Source organism: Grus americana, chromosome 3, assembly GCF_028858705.1.
Source record: "Grus americana isolate bGruAme1 chromosome 3, bGruAme1.mat, whole genome shotgun sequence".
In the NCBI taxonomy this organism is placed as follows: domain Eukaryota; kingdom Metazoa; phylum Chordata; class Aves; order Gruiformes; family Gruidae; genus Grus; species Grus americana.
In genome coordinates this window covers 27749993-27768410 of record NC_072854.1, presented here as the reverse complement: position 1 = coordinate 27768410, position 18418 = coordinate 27749993, and the positions used below count along the sequence as shown (strand labels likewise).

The 18418-nt window shown below is 41.2% G+C and overlaps 1 protein-coding gene across 11 annotated transcripts in view; it reads left to right on the top strand.

Moving 5' to 3' along the window:
* DST (dystonin) overlaps positions 1–18418 on the top strand; it is a 311102-nt gene that overhangs the window by 95277 nt on the left and 197407 nt on the right. For all 11 annotated transcript variants that reach the window (XM_054822953.1, XM_054822942.1, XM_054822944.1 and 8 more), the window contains one exon: positions 2669–2730. In XM_054822953.1, coding sequence (XP_054678928.1) covers positions 2669–2730 — 62 coding nt within the window. The remainder of the gene's footprint in view (positions 1–2668; positions 2731–18418) is intronic.

The following is an 18418-nucleotide window of genomic DNA, read 5'->3' as shown; positions in this document are numbered from 1 at the left end:
GAGCGCAAAGCTGGTGGAAGTGATGTGCTGCATGGGTCAGTAACGCGCGCTGCTGGGCTGGCAGGGTGGCAGGGCTGCCTTCGGGAGAGAGCGGGGCTCTGCCTCCGGGAAACTTCTCTCCAGAGGCTTTCACTGGGTTTCCTTCCTTACCTGGGTGTTTCTTTTGTAGTAAGCTGCTGCTTTTCTACTTCGTTTGGGGCGCTGATTTTGTATGTTCTGCTCCGAGCTCGAGCTGTTGCACTGTGTTTTCCTACTAGCATGCATTTGCTTTTCTGGAGGCTTTTGGCTTTTTGATTAAAAATCACAAGGGTGGTGTTTGGTTTGGTTTTTTTCCTGGGTTTGGTTGGGGTTTTTGGGGGGGGCGGTGGTTGTTTTTTTTTTTTTTTCTTTAATCCTGTTTTTTTCACAACACAATGGGTGACAGCTTTCCTCCTTCTTACACATTTGTGTAAGGTACAGAGTTCTTCTCTGAGTGCATGTGTACAGATAGTAAGCATCACTTCTTTTACTTAAGTTGGCATTTTAATTGGAAATAGAGTTGAAATTAATAGTCACTGCATGTTCTAACAAGATACAAGGAAGTGGATTTTTTTTAAAAAACTTTTTTTTTTTTACTGTTGTCACAGTAACATTTCCCAAAGTGTAAACTTTTGTGGTAGTTAGTCAAAACTAGCTGAGGTATGGTAGGAAAAAAGGCACATTGTACACTTTTGGGCTGGAATATTAAATTGTGCAGTTGAGAAAACTTGTGTTCCTTTTAAAACAGTAACCTATAATGGAACAGTTACAAGTGAAACTATTTCTGGGTTTCTTTTATTTCTGAGATTTTCTATTCTCTACATCTACCAAACGAGAACTTCTACCTTATTAGGATAAATAACTGAGGTCAGAAATGCTGTTTTACTAGATGAAGGCTATAGGGAAATGTATATATGGAAAAAGCTTTTCTTAATCTGCCAGTTCTTTTTCTCCAATAGTGCTGCTTTGCTCTTTAGTTTGTCTCTTACTCCTCTTTTTTGGGTCCTCATCTAGAATAAGAGAGTGTGGAACTGCGAAGCAGTGAAAAAGCGTATGCCAGAAGCTTGGAAGATCTTGAGTGGCGTGGAAAAGGCGTTTAGGGAACAGCAGCTATTCTGTACAGAGCCAAATGTACGCATACACTACACATACTATGTGAAGAACTCGTTGCCACAGTCAACTGTGGCTGCAGAAGTTATAGGTGTGTTAAAAAAGGATTGAAAAAAATAACAGAAAAAAGCATCTATGACTCTTAAATGCAAAGATATGTATAAGCATGTGGAAAGTCTGTGAGTCACATGAGGGAGGAGTATACAAAGTCTTCACAAGCTTTTGCTCGTCTTGTTTTTGTATTTGTTCCCGAATACTCATTTCTCCCTGCTGTTGGGAACAGCATATGGTGCACAGTTTGGCCCAGGACAGACTTTAGTATGATCTCATGCTGTTTTGAAAGACCTCAGTATCACACCAGAGACTTTAAAGTCCATGAACATGGACCTTCCGTGAATTTTGTTTTTTTATTTTATTACTTATGTTACCTTTGACCAATCTGAAAGCAGTATTTTTATGTAAAATACTGCTTCTGATTCAGTCTTCTAGTGATGGCAGTAGCTGCAGACGGGGTGTTGTTTTGCTACCTGAGCTCATTGCTCATTCTCGGCCACACTACAAATAGCCCAAATCAATGAAACAGCCGCAGTTTCGTTGTATTGGGTCTTAAGGGATCTCACTATTTTAGGCTTGCACAGTTGGTCCCAGTTCTAATGCACTACAGCTCCTGCGCCCGGGAGCTCTGGGGCTGCGAATGGGCTCTGTAGCAGTTGTACTGGCTACTGACCATACATAGGTTTGTGGAGACAGCTTAACTCTTGCACTGGAGTGGCGATTAGTGTTTCTCTGACATGGCTCTGTAGAATACGTGTATATATTTCCCATCCATATATTTCCAGTCCATAAGTGGCATGCTTTCTTACCCCGAGCCTATTGCTTTTATTGTTTCTTCTCAATATTTTGTGGGCAATCATTGATGCTAACTCCCACGCCGAGGGGTGAACTGTTGGCAGCGGCTGGGTCCCATATCTGGGTTAGTGAACATCCCTGTCCATATTATGGAGGGTTAAAAGAAAAAGAGTCCTTTCTCTGGCTGAAGATGTGGTTCATCTTTGTGTGTTGAAACAAGGGTGATATTCTAGTCAAAAAGCATCGTGATTAAAAAAGCCGGCTTTCTTATAGTAAGAAATTTTCTATTGGTAAATACTTTAATAATTAATTAGGTTTTACAGGCTACAAGTAGTATTTATAGCTCTTAAAGTTTGCCTTGATCTTTTTAGTACATTTTAGGGAATGGTCGACTTTTCCTAGGAAGTTATATTTTTGTTAGTAGTGCTGCTATTGTACCAGCAGGGCTGTCGTTCTGGACGGACTTACCTGGAGCTTCTGCTCAAGAAACTTTCCGTGACATGCTGTGATGTACTGCAGAAACATTTGCGTGCTGTTATTTTAATTAGACATTTCAGAGCTTTTACAGGCTATTCTCTTTTAAAACATTATTAGAATGCTAATTTTATAAAGCTGTCCATAACAAAAAAAAATCTTCTATATCATTTGTAGAGCTGTTGAAAACCCTTTTCTCTTTCCTTTTTACCTCCAGATGAGCGGGACAAAGTACAAAAGAAGACCTTCACAAAATGGATAAATCAGCATCTCATGAAGGTCAGTTGATATTTCTGTGATGTCTGTGTGACTGATTACTACTGCAGTGTAGTAAATGTTTTACTAAATGTTTGATTTGAGGATGCAGGGGAGTTGAAATGCTGCTTTCTGATATCCCAAGGTGATCTATTTGAATACTTGCATTTAAAATTAAAATGAGTCAAAGTTTAAGGGACATGATTGCTTTATACAAAGCTTGACATTTTTCTGGCTGTCATGATGGCTGTAGCACCACAGCTAAGACAAAGGAAAGAAAATATTTTTTATTATTATTATTATTTTTTTTTTTTTTAGAGAACCATGTTGAGGACAGGGAAATGACCTTGAGAAGGATAGCTCTAGATCATCCCATGGCATCAGTATGCTGCTCATGGATTAGAAATAGAGGCTTTCTAGGGACAGAAGTCACTTTTCAATATCTTTCTTTTGAACAGCAGTGAACTTTGCCTCAGGGACAGAGCACATCATTTTAACAACATGTACAGCTTTTAGTCAACAGAGAACTAAAAGCCACGAGTTCACCTTCACTGCATGGCCCTTCAGTTCTAAATTTAATCTTCTGTTTCAGTGCCAACTGTCTAGCCCAGACATTTCTCTGGAGAAACAGATTGTATAATTACTTAACATAGCCTGCTTTGATTTTTTTTTTTTTAATTCAGAGGCTGAAATCATGTAGAAGTCACATTAAATAAAAATGTCTCTGCAAGTTCTCAGAGTTGAGATTTAATTAACGAGTATAATGTTCAGACACTGTTGGAAAGATTTGCTTGCAATCTTTTTTTTTTTTAGGGGGCAACTTACTCTTGTGGCTGTATTTGTGGGTATTTGAGAAATATTGGACACTGAAGCAGAACAGAATTTCTTCAAGGGTGTTTACAATCAATATTTCTTTTTTTGTCTCCTTGAACCTTTAGAAGATGCGGAATTCTGGTTTCACATCTTTTAAAAATTTGAACTAAGGTAGCTCTTGGGAAGTGGCATGGCTTGGGGATCTAGCAAGGCCTAGATGTGAAAGTGGTCCCAATTTTGTCTTCAGCAAGAGAAATCTTTTCCAGAGTGGTCTTTCGATCCTTCCCACCATGACTGAGCCATCAGGAGCGGTCCTGACATCAGCCCCTGTGCAGCAGCACCCATGCGCAACCTTTCTGTGGGCAGGGAGCGTCTGGAGTCGCAGAATGGCTTTTAATACTGCTCATACTAATAGGTTTTTCTTTGTGGTTTTGCTAGACCCAAAGGAATCACGCTGTGTAGAAACAGCTGCTCCAAGGACCCCTTCTATGTAGACACCTCCTCACAGTAATCCTGAAATACCTGAGTGGCCCTTTTGTCCTTGCAGAAGCCTTCTACTTACTAATGAGAAAAGACAAGAGGCTGCAGACCTGCAGCCTTCCCTTTCTGGATTTCACCTCATATTTACAAGATCAGAAATGTATCCATTGTCCAGTACTTCAGACAAATTAGATTTAAAGAAAAAAACATACAGGAAGATTGCTGGTACTCTAGCAGCAAAATGCAATCTCCAAATTAACCATCAGGCATTTCTCCTTCTAATTAAAGGTAATTATTACCATGTTTGTGGAAGTTACTAATCTTTTTCCCTCTTAAAGATGCATTTTAAAGATGTAGTTTTAATTTTCTGTGGGAAGCAGAAAAACCTGTCTGAAGCTTTTTGGAGAGCAATCCTTTAACATAAGTTTAAAATGATGCCTGTTTTTACACAGCTCCCTCTGTATTGAAAATGAAATTTCTGTACACCGTTATTTTACACAGTTTTAAAACATGCACAGTCATTGTTGCCATACTGTCAATCTCGTGGGAGTAGCTTAAAAAAGATTTAGACTCTAAACCTGTAAGGAAATCGGGGTAAAGAGTTCATGTTAAATCCTTTGACGTGCTTGCCAAGGTCAGTGGCTGTAGGCCTTCATCTTCAAACAATTTTCAGTATGAGTGGTTGTAAAGATATATGAAGATAGATATATATCTATATGTGTGTGTATCTCTACTGCTGGCCTTGATTTTCATCTCAGATTGCCTGTTTTAGAATTCAAGTAAAGGATTGTTAGCTTACACAAATATAGTTTGACTATGGCTCTTCCGTTAACTTGGAATTTATGTAGCAACTCAACTTTATCTTTTGGAAATACTCAGTTTGACAGCAATTGGTGATAGAGTTGTCAAATTTCAGTTCTTATAGCATCATTTCTAGGACAGTGACTTGCATGGAAATGAAAATCAACCTTCAAATGCTCTCCCTTAAGACGCAAGGGCATATCTAGAAAAGAGTACATAATGGAGGGAATGCAGAAAAAGTATCACAGTAAATGAGTGCATTTCTAGTAGAGTCTCCAGACCTGTCCTGGTCTACGCATTAAGCTGAATTTGAGTCCTAGTTTTCAGCTTTATTACCTTGGATTTAACACAAAAGACATGCAACTCATACTTGCTCACTCACTGCTTGTTGCAGACAAAAAATCAGCTTATTTCAGGCATCTCAATAGCTTTATTTGAGCTACTTTCTTTTGTAGGTAGCAGAGAGAACAGGTCCTTCTAGATGTCTCGGACATCTGCTTACTTAGGGGGAGATGAATTGCATCCTAGAAGTGCTTTTGCTCCACTGACTGAAAAAGGAGGCTAGTGCGCTTTGTCACTGCGTAGGGTTCAACAAGTGGAAAGGATGAAGGTGATCATGGAAATTATGAGGGATCGTGGAAAGCACCAGACCGTGCATGTGGACAGGACCCCGCTGTGGGCCCAGGGATAGAATGCATTTTTCTTTTGTCTTTTTTTCCATCCTACTTATTTTCTTAACGTTCTCTTTCCCGTGTTTCTTTTCTCTGTCCCTTGTTTCTTTTTTGGCTTTCTTTTATCTGTTTTTCTTTTCTCCTGATGTCTCTCTTTATTTTTTTCCCTGCTTGTTTAGTTCTTTTCTTGCTCATTTTAATTAATCTCCTATTCTTCTGCAGTCCTTGGGAAAGTACTGGACTCTTATCCCTTTCTAGGAGTATATTCAAAAGAGTTTTTTCTAGGTCAGCAGCACAATGCTTTTACAGGTTACCATCATTTGTTAGGGGATGGCATGGAAGCTTACTATCATTCTTCTAATTAAATTCTGTATTTATAGGATTCACTGAGTAACCACAAACATCAAGATGGCTGGGAAATATTTACCTTTCTGGACTCCGTTGCACATCTTTAGTTGCATTAGATTTAAAGCATATAAATGCGTAGTATATAAGATTCAGTGTTTAAGATTAGTCCCTTGTCATTTCAGCTGACTAGTTAAGCATGTACTCGTGTACTTTGCTAAACCAGAAACATAGTCATTGCAGAAATATTTCCTGCAAATGATCTTGAGATACGTAGTTTTAGAGACAGGTACATAATGTGTATTTGCAAAATTCAGCTGCTCAAGTTATCTTTGAATTCCACAGTTTAAGATCAAGTGGACTGTCACTGCATTTTTTAAATGCTGAAGTTTTCCTTTTGAATTGATAATAGATTTTCCAAGGGCTGATTAGAGCATTGCACTTGCTAAGGCTGCTGTTTAATGTCTGATGGTGGGGCTCTGGTTTAAATGTTATCTTTTACTTCTTGTTGACATACGGGCTGGAGAGGTGAGATTCTGGACTTCAGACTCGCCTGCTGCTGTGGTATGAGCTTCCAGGGAGAAACTCTCATGCCTGTGTCGTGCGGCAGTGGGGTAGAGATCTCTGCTCTTCATTTCTCTAAACCTGCTGCTGCTTCCAGCAAGTCTTTCACTTTGCCGCTGTCAAAATAGATTATTAAATTCCAGTACTTGCTCCAGCAGTAAGTACCCTTTGATGTAACAAGAACAGGTACATTTGTGGAAGAAAGGGGTTTCGTTCTAGTGTAGCGTTCACATGGTCCTAAAGCACCCAAAGAAAAATGCAACTTCCATGAAAGCCCAGAAATTCTTCCTGACACTTCTTTGAATACCAAACCCCAAACCTAAAGAGGGAACGAGAGAAGTGTGAAATACAGGGACAGGATGAGATAAAAGAAAATAAAAAAAGTTGATGATGAAAAAGGAGTAAACCCAGACAGATTCTTCTTTGTTGTTCAGTTCCTTTCTCAAACCAATTTAAAAATATTTTTCTAGTGCCAGATCTTAGTCTTGACAGATTAAATGGGATATTTTGAAATACTTGAAGTTTCTTTGTCAGAAATTATGATGTACAGAAAACACGACTAAAGGCAAGGCAACCATAGACTGGCTAAATCAGTGCTCTGAGGGGAAAATATGGTGAACACCCAGGTTTCTCCCCTCCAAGGGAAAATGTTTCTTCTTTTTCATGGAAGAAAAGGTTGTAGAGAGCCTCTTAACTGACCTTCTAGCAGTAATAGGGGACCCTGGGGTGCCTGAGCACCGCCTTGGGGAGGGAGGGCTGTCCTGGCCATGGCTCCGGCAGTGAGCCCCACCACCCCCTGCCCCTCGCAGCTTGGGACCTTCGGCTGACCGGACCTTGGGAGAAACATGCAGGTGATGGGAGCAATGGGCAGCATCCCTGCACAGCCATTAGTTGCTCCAAGAGTCACTTTTAAAGGTCTTATGAACGAGAAGGCTTTTATAAGTAGCAGGACTAAAATGCTTTTAAAACTATTGTTTGAAAGCTCCCTGTTGAAAATCATGTACTGTGTTGCAGTGATAATGCATTAGAGAGAGTGAGCAGCTTTTTGTTGTGCAAAGACTGAATGAATAATTCAGAGTAGAAACCTGAAGTTATTGATTCCTGTGCGTCCTTCGCGCTGCACAGGGTTTGCAAATGGCCACTTAGATCGATTGCTTCGTGAAATGTTCAGGTATGCCCTTAATGGCAGAGAGACTGTTCCTGATACAGCGCTGTCATTCCCTTGCTGAAAGTTGGCACTTCACTGATGCTAGTGGTTAGCATTTTAGATAGCACTACTCTGCAGTATCTTCTCTTTAGCCATGCAGTTAATCTGGTATTTAAAATTCCCCACCTCCTCCTCTTTTAGAAATGAATGCTTTTTAGCTCTATGTTTATATTTATTTTAAGAGATGAGGCATCTGGTGCTAGTCTAATGGTAGTGACTTTTTTTAAAAAAAAAAAAGTCTCAATTTAACTTGGAAAAAGTATGTTTTGGTTTTTTTCCCTGTGTTAAGGAAAATAAGACAAAGATTGCTTGCTGTGCTAGTGCATCTAAATGAGTCTTCTATGTATTCGTCCTAGTTATTTCTGACAGCTGCTGCAAACTGTGTTGGGAGCAAATCCTGTAAAATCCCACTTCCAGCACGGCATGCAGCTTGCTTTAGGCATTGAGTGGAGCTGAAGTAGCAGCATTTCCTCCTTTATTTTGTTTTTTCTATTGTTCAGCAAGGCCTGTTGTCTGCTTGGTGGACAGAAGAATATTTCAGTTTTTCTCCTAAAAATTTTTGCTGTTGTGTATTCAGGAAGATTCTAAAAGGTCTTGAGGTGCTTTTCTTTTTTTGAGACATGCTCTTTCTGAAAAATAAATAACTCTTGAAGAAGATCATCAGTTAATGGTGTAAAGTAGTATTTGATTTTGCTGTTATCCCCAGATTTTGCACAATACAGTTTATTCACACTGCATTGCATACAAATTTTTCAAAAATCTTCCACTTGGAGGTAAACTGCAGAGCATCTTTCATCTGCTTAGTATAATCTATAGCTGTTTGCAAAGCAGATCAGCAAACAAACTCAGGACTTTTTTGGTGTTTAATCAAAGTTTAGACAAGGGAGGGAGGTAACTGAGAGACGGTGAGGAAAAGTAGTGACAGAATGCCAGAAGTTAAAGCTGAAAAAGAGGAGGAAATTGTACAAAGTTTTAAAGGCTAATAATAAACTGCATCGCAAAAATCTCTCTGCAAGCAAATAAATAAAAATCCAAGTCCATAAAAACTGTGCCACAGATTTCAAGTTTATTTGATCCTCTTTAATGCATTCAGACTTCATGACTAATTGGGAGCAGGAAAGAGAATAATTGAAAACAGTAAATTAAATATGCATGAAATATATGATTGCTTGAGCACATTGATATTTTTACGGTATGCAGCACTATTGAACCAGTGGAGCATACTGTATGCTTTTATGGTCCCTTTTATTGTGGCTTTTTAAAAAAATTGTTTTATATAAGTGCTTATATATGAAAGAGAGAATGAAGTCTACCATGAGATAACTGCGTGGTCAAATAGAACCACTGGAATCAATGTGTTTCCTATGATAGACTAATGTATTAATATATTAATTAATTCTCTTTTTGTGGGTTCATTGTTTGCAATTAGCTCTCAGCATAGATTTTATTTAATATTATTTATTCCTTTGAGATCGCCAGAGATAAAATTCCACCATTTGCAATTAAGTGTTGGCTTTTTAATTAATTGCTAAATTATGCATGGAATTATTTTTTATCTATATACTTTTGATGTATCCGTATTTAATAATCATTTATATATTACTTTAGAAATACTATGGCTTGATCTTGCTCCCATGGGGCCAGTGTAACTGTGCCATTGGCTCCAGTGGGAGTAGTATTTGTCCCAGTACACGGACTCCAGTGAGCAACTTCAAACATTCAGTCATAAACATTACCTAAATAGTTAGTTCTCCAGCAATATTGCCTGTAATTTGGAAGGCTAGGCTTACCCTGAGGTAATGTAGATGTGTGACTGCATGAGGACCTAAGAGGGCATCAGAATAAATATTTTTTTCCCTTAAAGAAGCATGTGTTATCTGTTAAAGGCATTTATGGTGCTTTGAACAGGGAATGTTTAAAATCCTCCCCTACCTAGAGTACCTTGACTGTCATCAGAATAACATTATATCTGCCAACCTTATATTTTACCTAATTTAGGCAGGTGTGGAGTGTATTGCCTTTGGTTGGAGTTAGTGCATCCCTGTAGTTTCAAGCTGTGAAAGCCAGATTTATTGGCCAAGTTTACATTTGCATATTTTAAACAATCCATCCCTGATAAGTTGTATTTGGCAGCACGTAGTACAGGTCTGGAAAGGCGAGGACAAGTTGGAAGCATGAAGGGTGAAGAAAACTGGGTGCACGGTATAACTGGCCAGAGACAAAACAGGACAAAAGGTGACCATGGTTGCTGTCGATTCGAGGCGTTGAACTGGAACGAGGAAGTCGATGGTAGATTTTTGGTCACTAGCTAGAGTTGGAAGGACAGGACTGTGTAGCAGTGGGGAAAATCATTTATCTCGTAGCTGACAGGAGGAGCAGATGCGGAGGTCTGCATTTGAACACCTACAAAGGTGCCCTCAGTAGCCTCTGCAAGAGAGAGGCATTTCTGTGGCACAGCTCAGCTCATCCCCAAGCAGGTGTGCAAACCAGGTCAGGGGACACTTGCTGTTGTTTTTCCTGCCTGCTGCAGGAGTTGGGGTGGCTGCCTCCAGCAAGGACGTGTGTCTTGTGAGAGAAGTGCCGGCCAGAGAGACCTTCAGCCTGTCAGGTTTGGAAAGTCACTAGTTAGGTCTGGACTGATTGGGAGGGACCGCTTCAAAATTTAAAAAGTGAAGGTAGCTTAACAGCAAGAGATTGCAAAAACCCAGGCTCACCTTTCAAGGCAAAGAGAGAAGTGAGAAGTAAAAAAGAGGACAATGAACTTCTAAGCAGCAGATCTGGGGAAAGCAATAGGTAGGGTCTCCTGGGGAAGTAATCCAGGAGAGGGAGGAACGTGGGAGATCTGGCAGTCATTGAAGGCATTCGTGTTGGAGGCACAAAAGCAGGCTGCAGGCAGGCAGGACAGATAGGAGGCATCGTATAGAATATACTGCTACTTGTAAGAGATGTGTGAAATACAAAGGAGTCATACAAGAAGTGGAAATAAGGGCAGCAGGACTAAAGATTTGTATAAATTAGTTGTAAAGCGTGGTGGGGTAAAATCAGACAAGTAGAAGGTCCAGGAGGAGTTGCAGTGTGACATGAAAGTTCACAGGAGAAAGGTTCTGTAATTATGTCAGATTATGAAGAAGGAGGGAGAAATATGGATGTATTACCAAGGAAGAAAAAAGAGAACTAGTATTGAATGGTGTAGAAAAGTCTGAATTACTCTGGCCTCTTCAGTCTATACAAGACTGACTTGACAAAACACGTTTTAATAAGATGAGGGTGAAATTCAGGTAAGGAAAGAGCAGATTGAAGAATATTTAGGTAAGTTATGTGCTTTCTGGTTGCACAGCTTTATTCACCCAATAGCTAGGAACTAATTGAAGTGATAGATGGCATTTTATCATTCTGTTTAAGAATTCAGAGAGGACTGGGGACTCCTAGGTGTCTGCAGCTATAGTAAGCATAATACCACTCTCCCAAGCAGAAGAAAAGGATGGGAAGTTACAGACCTCACAGGCTAATTTCTCTCCCTGGGAAGATGTGGAACAACTGGTCTTCAAAAGCAGGTGGACAAAAGAGAAGCGGTGTACATGGTGTATCTACATTTTCTGACATGCAGATTACTGTCACAAAATTTGAACAAAAGGATCCCAGATACAGTTTGCTTGGACATTGCCATCAGTAACAGCTGTAACTGCAGGTACAACCGGCACTAGGAAGAGCCGAAGAGCCAGTGCCATCGGTTGTTGCTGCTGTCATGGCTGCCATCGGTTGTTGCTGCAGCAGCAGCAGCGTCTGGCTGTGGGAGGCTGCAACCATGAGCAAGGACCCATCTCCCTTCCACCCAGAGATGGCATCCAAGCGCCTGCTGCCCTTGCCGTGCCGCATCCTCAAGTGAGGATTCAAGCTCTGTCACTTCATCCTTGCAGTGATACCCCTGTTTCTCTAACACTGCGGCTGCACTTTTCTCTGACTCAGGCCTTTTGTCATGTTGTCAGCAGCAAGTGTCACCCTTGCCCTGCCACGAATCTTACAGGTTCCATCATCTGCACTGGGCTGCGTTGGCTTATGCCCAGGGAGCTCCAGGAACTACAGAAGAGCTCTGCACCCTGCCCATCGGTCAGCATGGTGCTTAGGAGACAAGGAGACAGCTTGTAATTCCGCCTTTTTGTAGACACATGAGCGTGCTTGTGGGCACGTGGTCGTGAAATTTCCTCCTGGCTGCGCAACTCCTGATCATTGCGACAAGAGGTTTGCAGCTGTCTGTAATAAAGCAGTACGAAGATAAGAAGTTTTCTTGGAAGATCAAGGACAGATTGTGATAAATTGAGTTTGTTTAGTCTGAAACAGAGAAGACTGAAGGGAGACGTGATAACGTGTCGTCAGTGTGTAAAAAGTGGTTATGCAGATGCTGGTGAAAAAGTGTTTTCTGAGGCTCTAAGGGGAGGGACAAAAAAAAAAATCAGCTTAGTTTACAGAAGAACATTTAGTTTGAAGATTAGCAAGAAAAAATCCCCCTCTCCGAAAAGCAAGTAAGCATAGTAAAACACTGAAGTGTATGTAACGCATATCATATTTCCTTCATTTGAACTTTCAAGAATAAACTAGAGAAGCATCTCTGGTGTGTTCTAGCCAAACTCAGTCTGCTCCACTGCGCTGGCTCAGGTGAGGTGATCTGTTCAGTGTTTTTTAGCCTTACAGTTGTATTATTCTGCAACAGCCTAGTAAGGCCCAGCCCTTCTCTGGCAAAGTAATATTCAGCTTCTGAGTCTTAGAGCTGATCGCTCCAAGTTGTTTACCAAAGCTTGTATTTTCATTGAATTAGTGACTTCAATGTGCATCAATTCTCAGACTCTTTATATAATCTTGTACACAAAAGCATCTGAACAAAGAGTACTGCCTTGAGGAAAAATCTTAAAGGGTTACTGAGGTGCAGAAGAGGGAAGAGATATGGACATGCTGTGCATTAAGATCACAACTGGTGCAAGAAGCGTCAGTGGGCTGGGAGCGTGCGTGGAGTTGCACGGGACCTTGCATGACATATGTCACATCTGTCCCTTGTGCTCACTGAGAGCTGCCGTGGAATGAAGGTGAAGTAGATACTAAAGTTGGCTGGACATCTCTGCAACTTTAATGTTTTAGGATTTTAAATTGTAGCAATAATGGTGTAGATGTCCATTTTATGTTAGTAGATGTCCATTTCTGCTGAACTTGTGAATCTATGCCACATGGGCTCCGTTCAGATGGATTTGCTGATCCCAATGTGCAGAGTTACAAGCAGCTGCCCAAGACTGTGCAAGTGTTAAAAACAGTGAGGGTAGTGCTGTGATGAGGGTGATGAATAAGGGGAATTGGACCCATGGAGGTATTCTGAGCGGCTGGACCAGTGTTAGTTGGAGAGAACATTTCAGCCCATTCTTCAAAAAGATTTGAGATGTGTGAGCTGGAATGGAGACAAGATTTATTTTTCCGCAGGAAAAGGTAGAAAGGAGGATTTTTGACACTTAGGACATTTGGTTAAAGTTGTTCTGTATAATACTTGTGTTTCAAATATCACACAACTGCTGACATTCACAAAAGGACTCATGGATGTGCATGGTTATGTCCTACTGTTTGATAGATAGGCATGATTAATGCACCTGCTTGCATACTTGCAGACTGCTGATTTGGAGATTAGGAGAATATTGGAATGCATTTCGTGAAACCAAATTTTGGAAGATGCAAAGAAAAATGTAAGGACAAGATTTAGCAATGGTCTGAGATTTTTTTGTTTGGTTTGTTGGATTTGTTTGGTTTTTAAATTGAGTAATAGTATATTTACCTTAAAGCCATACAAGTATCTTTTTTATGGTTATTAAGAATTATCCAGATGTGAAATAATTGAAGGCTAGAGTGAAAATGCAGAATAGAGGATGGAAAAGCAATGGATTAATCGGATGATCAATTGTCTGGAAGAAATGTGAAGGTTAATGCAAAAAAAAAAACCCCAAACCAAAAAAGTGACTGATCTAAGCTTTTTATATACAAGGATAGGGCTTTAGAGGGGTGGAACACACAAAGCGTGTTCAAAGCGCAAAGTTCTCATGCTAATGTAGTGTAGAGCATTGGTCAGATGAGAAAGTGAAGAATGAATCCAAGGATGCAGTCAAGGATGAATCTTCAATTAGAAAATATTTGTTAGAGAGACAGATCAGGGTGTTGAACTCGCTTCGTGCAGGAGACTTGTTTAAATGTGACTTAGTAAAAGTATTTGAAATCATAAAGGAATTTTATGAAATGGAGTATCATTAGCTGTGTCTGCTGTTTAGGAGAAATAATATCTGGGAACAAATCAAGCAGCTAGAAAATTATTCCTGAGTGTGAAATAAAGAACTATTTATTTTAAGTGAACTATTAGAAATGTTTCCCGTGGAGGGGATTATCAGACTGGTGAGCAAAAGAAAAGAGTGAAAGTGAGTTTTGGACCACTGGACCTAAAACTAGATTTCCCAGACTTGGCTTGCAAGTGTACAGGTGCACCAAAGAGGCCGAGCACAAGTTTTTCCCTTTGTGCCATCTGGCTGCCAGCCCTGGCTGCGGGCCCGTGCCATTGGTGTCCTGGGCGATGGGCGTCCAGCCCCCAAGCATGTGGTCCTGCGCGGGGCCGGGGGAACAGCACCGTCTGCAGCCCAGCGCCCCACTGCCTGTGCTCTGCGCCCGTACGCCAGGGAGGGCTCTGCCCCCAGGGAGGTCACTGCCGCAGGGTTAGCCAGCAATTAAATTCTGCCAGGACTTGTGTGGCTGTTTGTTTTTAAGAGGACGGGTGCGGTTTATTATAGGATCCAGGAGAAAAAGATCGTGACCAGGGTGTGTATTTGCAGTTTGTTTTCCCTCCAGAAATAAATTTTGGGTTTAAAGTAAGGTGATTAGAAAGCATGAGAGACTCAGGGGGAGAATGTCAGTCTGCATGTAATGCTTCGGCTCCCTGATCTCCTGGCATGACATCACGTTGGCCACGGACCGCAGCTCAGCACCCATTGGGACGGCAGTTACCCGAGGTGGAATGGCCCTGCTGCGTATTGAGTGCTTTACATGGGGCAAGCGAAAAGGTCTGCAGAGCAAAATAAGTAGTCTTGAAGATGTTTGAGGAAGCAGCCTTGTTTGGCAAATCAGTCACGTGGGAGTACTTTGACAAATCTGATATTTTGACAATTATGTGCTGCATTTAAGCAAGGATCTTGTTACAACGTGTTCAGAATTTTAGAATGTGTCATAAAACATGCTGCGTGTGTTGGTTAGTAAACCTTTATTTTTTTACATAAATAAAACTTTACATATGAGATTTTTTTTTTTATTCTTCATTCTTTACTCATGGCATAGGTTTGTTATCGTGCAGTTAGACCTGCCAGTGCAATTCCTTAATTTTCAAAGGTGAAAGGACTAAAGCATACAAATTTTCAAAACTTACAGAAATCTACTTCCTTATGACTAGAGTTTTTGATACAATTTGTCTTTTAAAAACATTTTTAGGAAGCTGAGACACAAGGGAAACTCCTCAGGATGTCAGGTTCTCATACAGTGGCCACAGGAGTTTTTCAGCAGTCTGAATGCTGATGACATTTTCTGTGGAATAGTGTAATTACAGGAGCTCTTAACTATCTGCGTCTATTCTAGGACAAAAGCATTTTACTGTAGCTGGAGTGAATGGGAGTCTTAAGGGATCTTTTTTCCGTGGCACTGAATCAGATTCTTAAAGAATAAATTCAAAGTTTATTGTGCAAATCGCGGTGGCCTAGTGCCAGCTGTCGTTTGGACTTATCAGTGACCTCAGTGGTAATTAAGGCCTGACCCTTTTTTCCCAAACACACCCATTACAGTTCTAACTTTTGAGCCTTATCCCATTTTCCTTTGGAAGAGTGGTAATGCTTTATGTCTGTGTCGGGCATTTAATTAACTTTGCTTCCAGAAGCAAAGAAACGGTACTTGAAAAGACTTTGCCAGGCTATGTGGTCTGAGAAGCCTCTGTTGCATCTGCAATATTATAATTCTTGATAATGCCTGGGGATGACACTGATTTTATAAAAGCTTGTCAGCTGAACTTCAGTTTTTCAAAGTAAATGTGATTCAAATTTGATTCTAGTTTTTGGCTGTTCTGGAAACCGTAAGAAAAGGTCTGGTTTGGCATGTTCTCCTAACAGTCAGTTCAGCTTAATTATAACATAGATAAGGAGAATCCCGATATTAAGAAAGATACTCAATTACAGTAGTCTGCTTTCTTTACCCTGAAAAAGACAGATAATTTTGCAAGGGTGTGAGCACAGAACTCTGCCTTGTTTCCAAGCCCTGCAGCCTGACAGGGCCACCACAGTTGTCTCAGCTCCCTCAGGGAGTTCCTGGTGGCCTCTGGTACATGGGAGTTACTTCTAGTTATTCCTGCCTGATCTGATTATACGCTCTCTCCTGCCTCTTTTGCTTTGACTCCAGATTATGTGGCATATTAGTGTTTGTTTCTGCTCCTTCCTATGCTCTTTCAGTCGAGAACATGTTCCCTTGTGTTTTAGGTGCTGGTCTGGAGCAGGCCGTACCATAACACGAATGTCTGTGAGGTCTCTCTAATTGTATGGTGGATGTGCACCCACTGTATACACAGAAAGGGCCATAACTCGATTTTCCTGCCACATTTACTTCTGAATAAGAAAAAGGGTGTGATTCTTGTGTGTCTTTATAGAATCATCTTAGAATCATAGAATGGTTTGGGTTGGAAGGGACCTTTAAAGGTCACCTAGTCCAACCCCCCTGCAGTGAGCGGGGACATCTTCCACTCAATCGAGTTGCTCGAGCCCCAGCCAGCCTGTCCTTGAATGTTTCCAGGGATGAGGCATCTACCACCTCTCTGGGCAACCTGTTCCAGTGCCCCAGCACCGTCATTGTAAAAAATTTCTTCCTTCTGTAGTCTAAATCTACTGTCTTTCAGTTTAAAACCATAATCCCTCATCCTATTGCAACAGGCCTGACTAAAAAGTAGAGGTGTGGCAGTGTTAGAGCAACCTTCCTACTGTCCTCTAGCCTGTGCATCTTCTGTCCATCCTTTTCAAGACCAAGCTGGTTTCACTTGCAGAAGCAGAAGGGACAGTCCTTCCCCTTCTACCCACACAAGCATAAGCAGTCTGTGGTTTTATTGTGTAAAACTGTAGATTTTTTTTCAGTATCAGCACAACGCAACTAATAATATCAAGAAAAGTTGTAAAAAACAGGCTTGCCATGGAAGATGGCTTCTTCTTTGCTGTGACCCATAGCAAAAATAGATATCATTGGGTGCAGGTTCAGTTCCCTAAGTATGGACATCTAGGACCATTGGAGATGCGTAAGGGTATTTGGGACAGACATCACTGGGGGACTGGCCAGCAGGGCTTGGGCAAACCCTAGTCATTCTGGAGAAGCGGGTGGAGGCCAAGCAGCATGCCCCTTAAGCATAAACATAAACCAGTCCTATAGGTGTGTGCCAAGGCAGCTGAATCACACGTTTGTTCTCTGTCGGTGGAAACGAGAACCAGGCAGGCTGAGGGCATTGGTGACAGATTTACTGTGACGCCAGCCCACAGAGGAGGAAGCCAAGCCCGGCGGGTCAGGGTCTTTCACTGCAGAAGCAGAATGGTACATGAGGTTGGAACCGATAGCAACTTGATTGTAAGGACAACCAGATGTGTCAGCTCAACAGTATGCTAAAGCTATGCGAGTTACGCAGGGTATTAGATTGCTGGCTTTCGGCGGTGACAGCCACCTTCGTGGTCTTCATTTGTCAAGTGCCTAATGTGCGGGGGTCTGGGGGGCAAGAGTGCAGCTCTGTGACTGCTCTGGTTTTAAAAGCTGTTTTTTAGTAGTGGTAGTGCAGGTTCCCCCAAGGCACTAGACTGTAAAGTTTGAGCTTACTGGGAAGATGTGATATGAAAATATCTCATGCTCATATCAAGGGGAATGGAGCTTTCCTTACCACAAACATCATAGTATACATGCCAGAAGATGAAGATCAGAAGATGAATCACTTCTGGAACAGGGCCTTAAATTCTCCCTGTCTCCTTTTAACTTGATGAAGCCATTTTGCTTCTCTTGTTTAAGTTTTGTCAGATGCCCCTCAGCCACTCAGTATCTCCCACGTCTTCCTTAAAGAATCTCTTCTCATGCCCAAATTATCAAATCTGCCACACTCACGTGGGTATATTGCAAAAAGTTGCCCAAGGCAGCGTGTAACCTACTTTGCACGTGGACCTTGCAAAATGTAGGGCTGACAAGTCTGCTATTTTATTGAAAAGCAACAAGAACTGTTATGAACTGCTGTGGGTCTCAGCAGATCCCACAGATCCATCCAGGGTCCCCCATCTGTGTCTATAGTACTTGTGGTACTACGCATTCCAAAGGAGGCTGAATGTGGCACCAAAACTCTTGTGAGTTTAAAGATCTAAGAATTCATTATATATGTCAAGAGACAAGACTTGCCCAAGTGACAGCGATAATTTCACAAGCTTTTTCTCAAATGGCAGTGTAGAATCTCGTATGCTCCTTTTAAAAGAAGTGATCTTCTGCTTTGAGTAAATGTGCTTGCTGCACATCGTTTGCCCAAATACATCTTTTTAGGTGCACATCTGCTGCTCAGAGTATTGGAAGAAATTCCTTATTATATTGTCCTGTACCAACATACCGACGTAGTATGTCCTAAATAATTAATCCTCACAGTATTTGTCAGCCAATGGCAGAACTAAGGCAGACGTCTAAGGCGTACTGCTGGTTTTCCTGTTTTGCCAGCTCTGTGCCACTTTTTTCATACACGGTATGAGTTCATCTCTGCAGCATCTGTGATTTCTAGAGA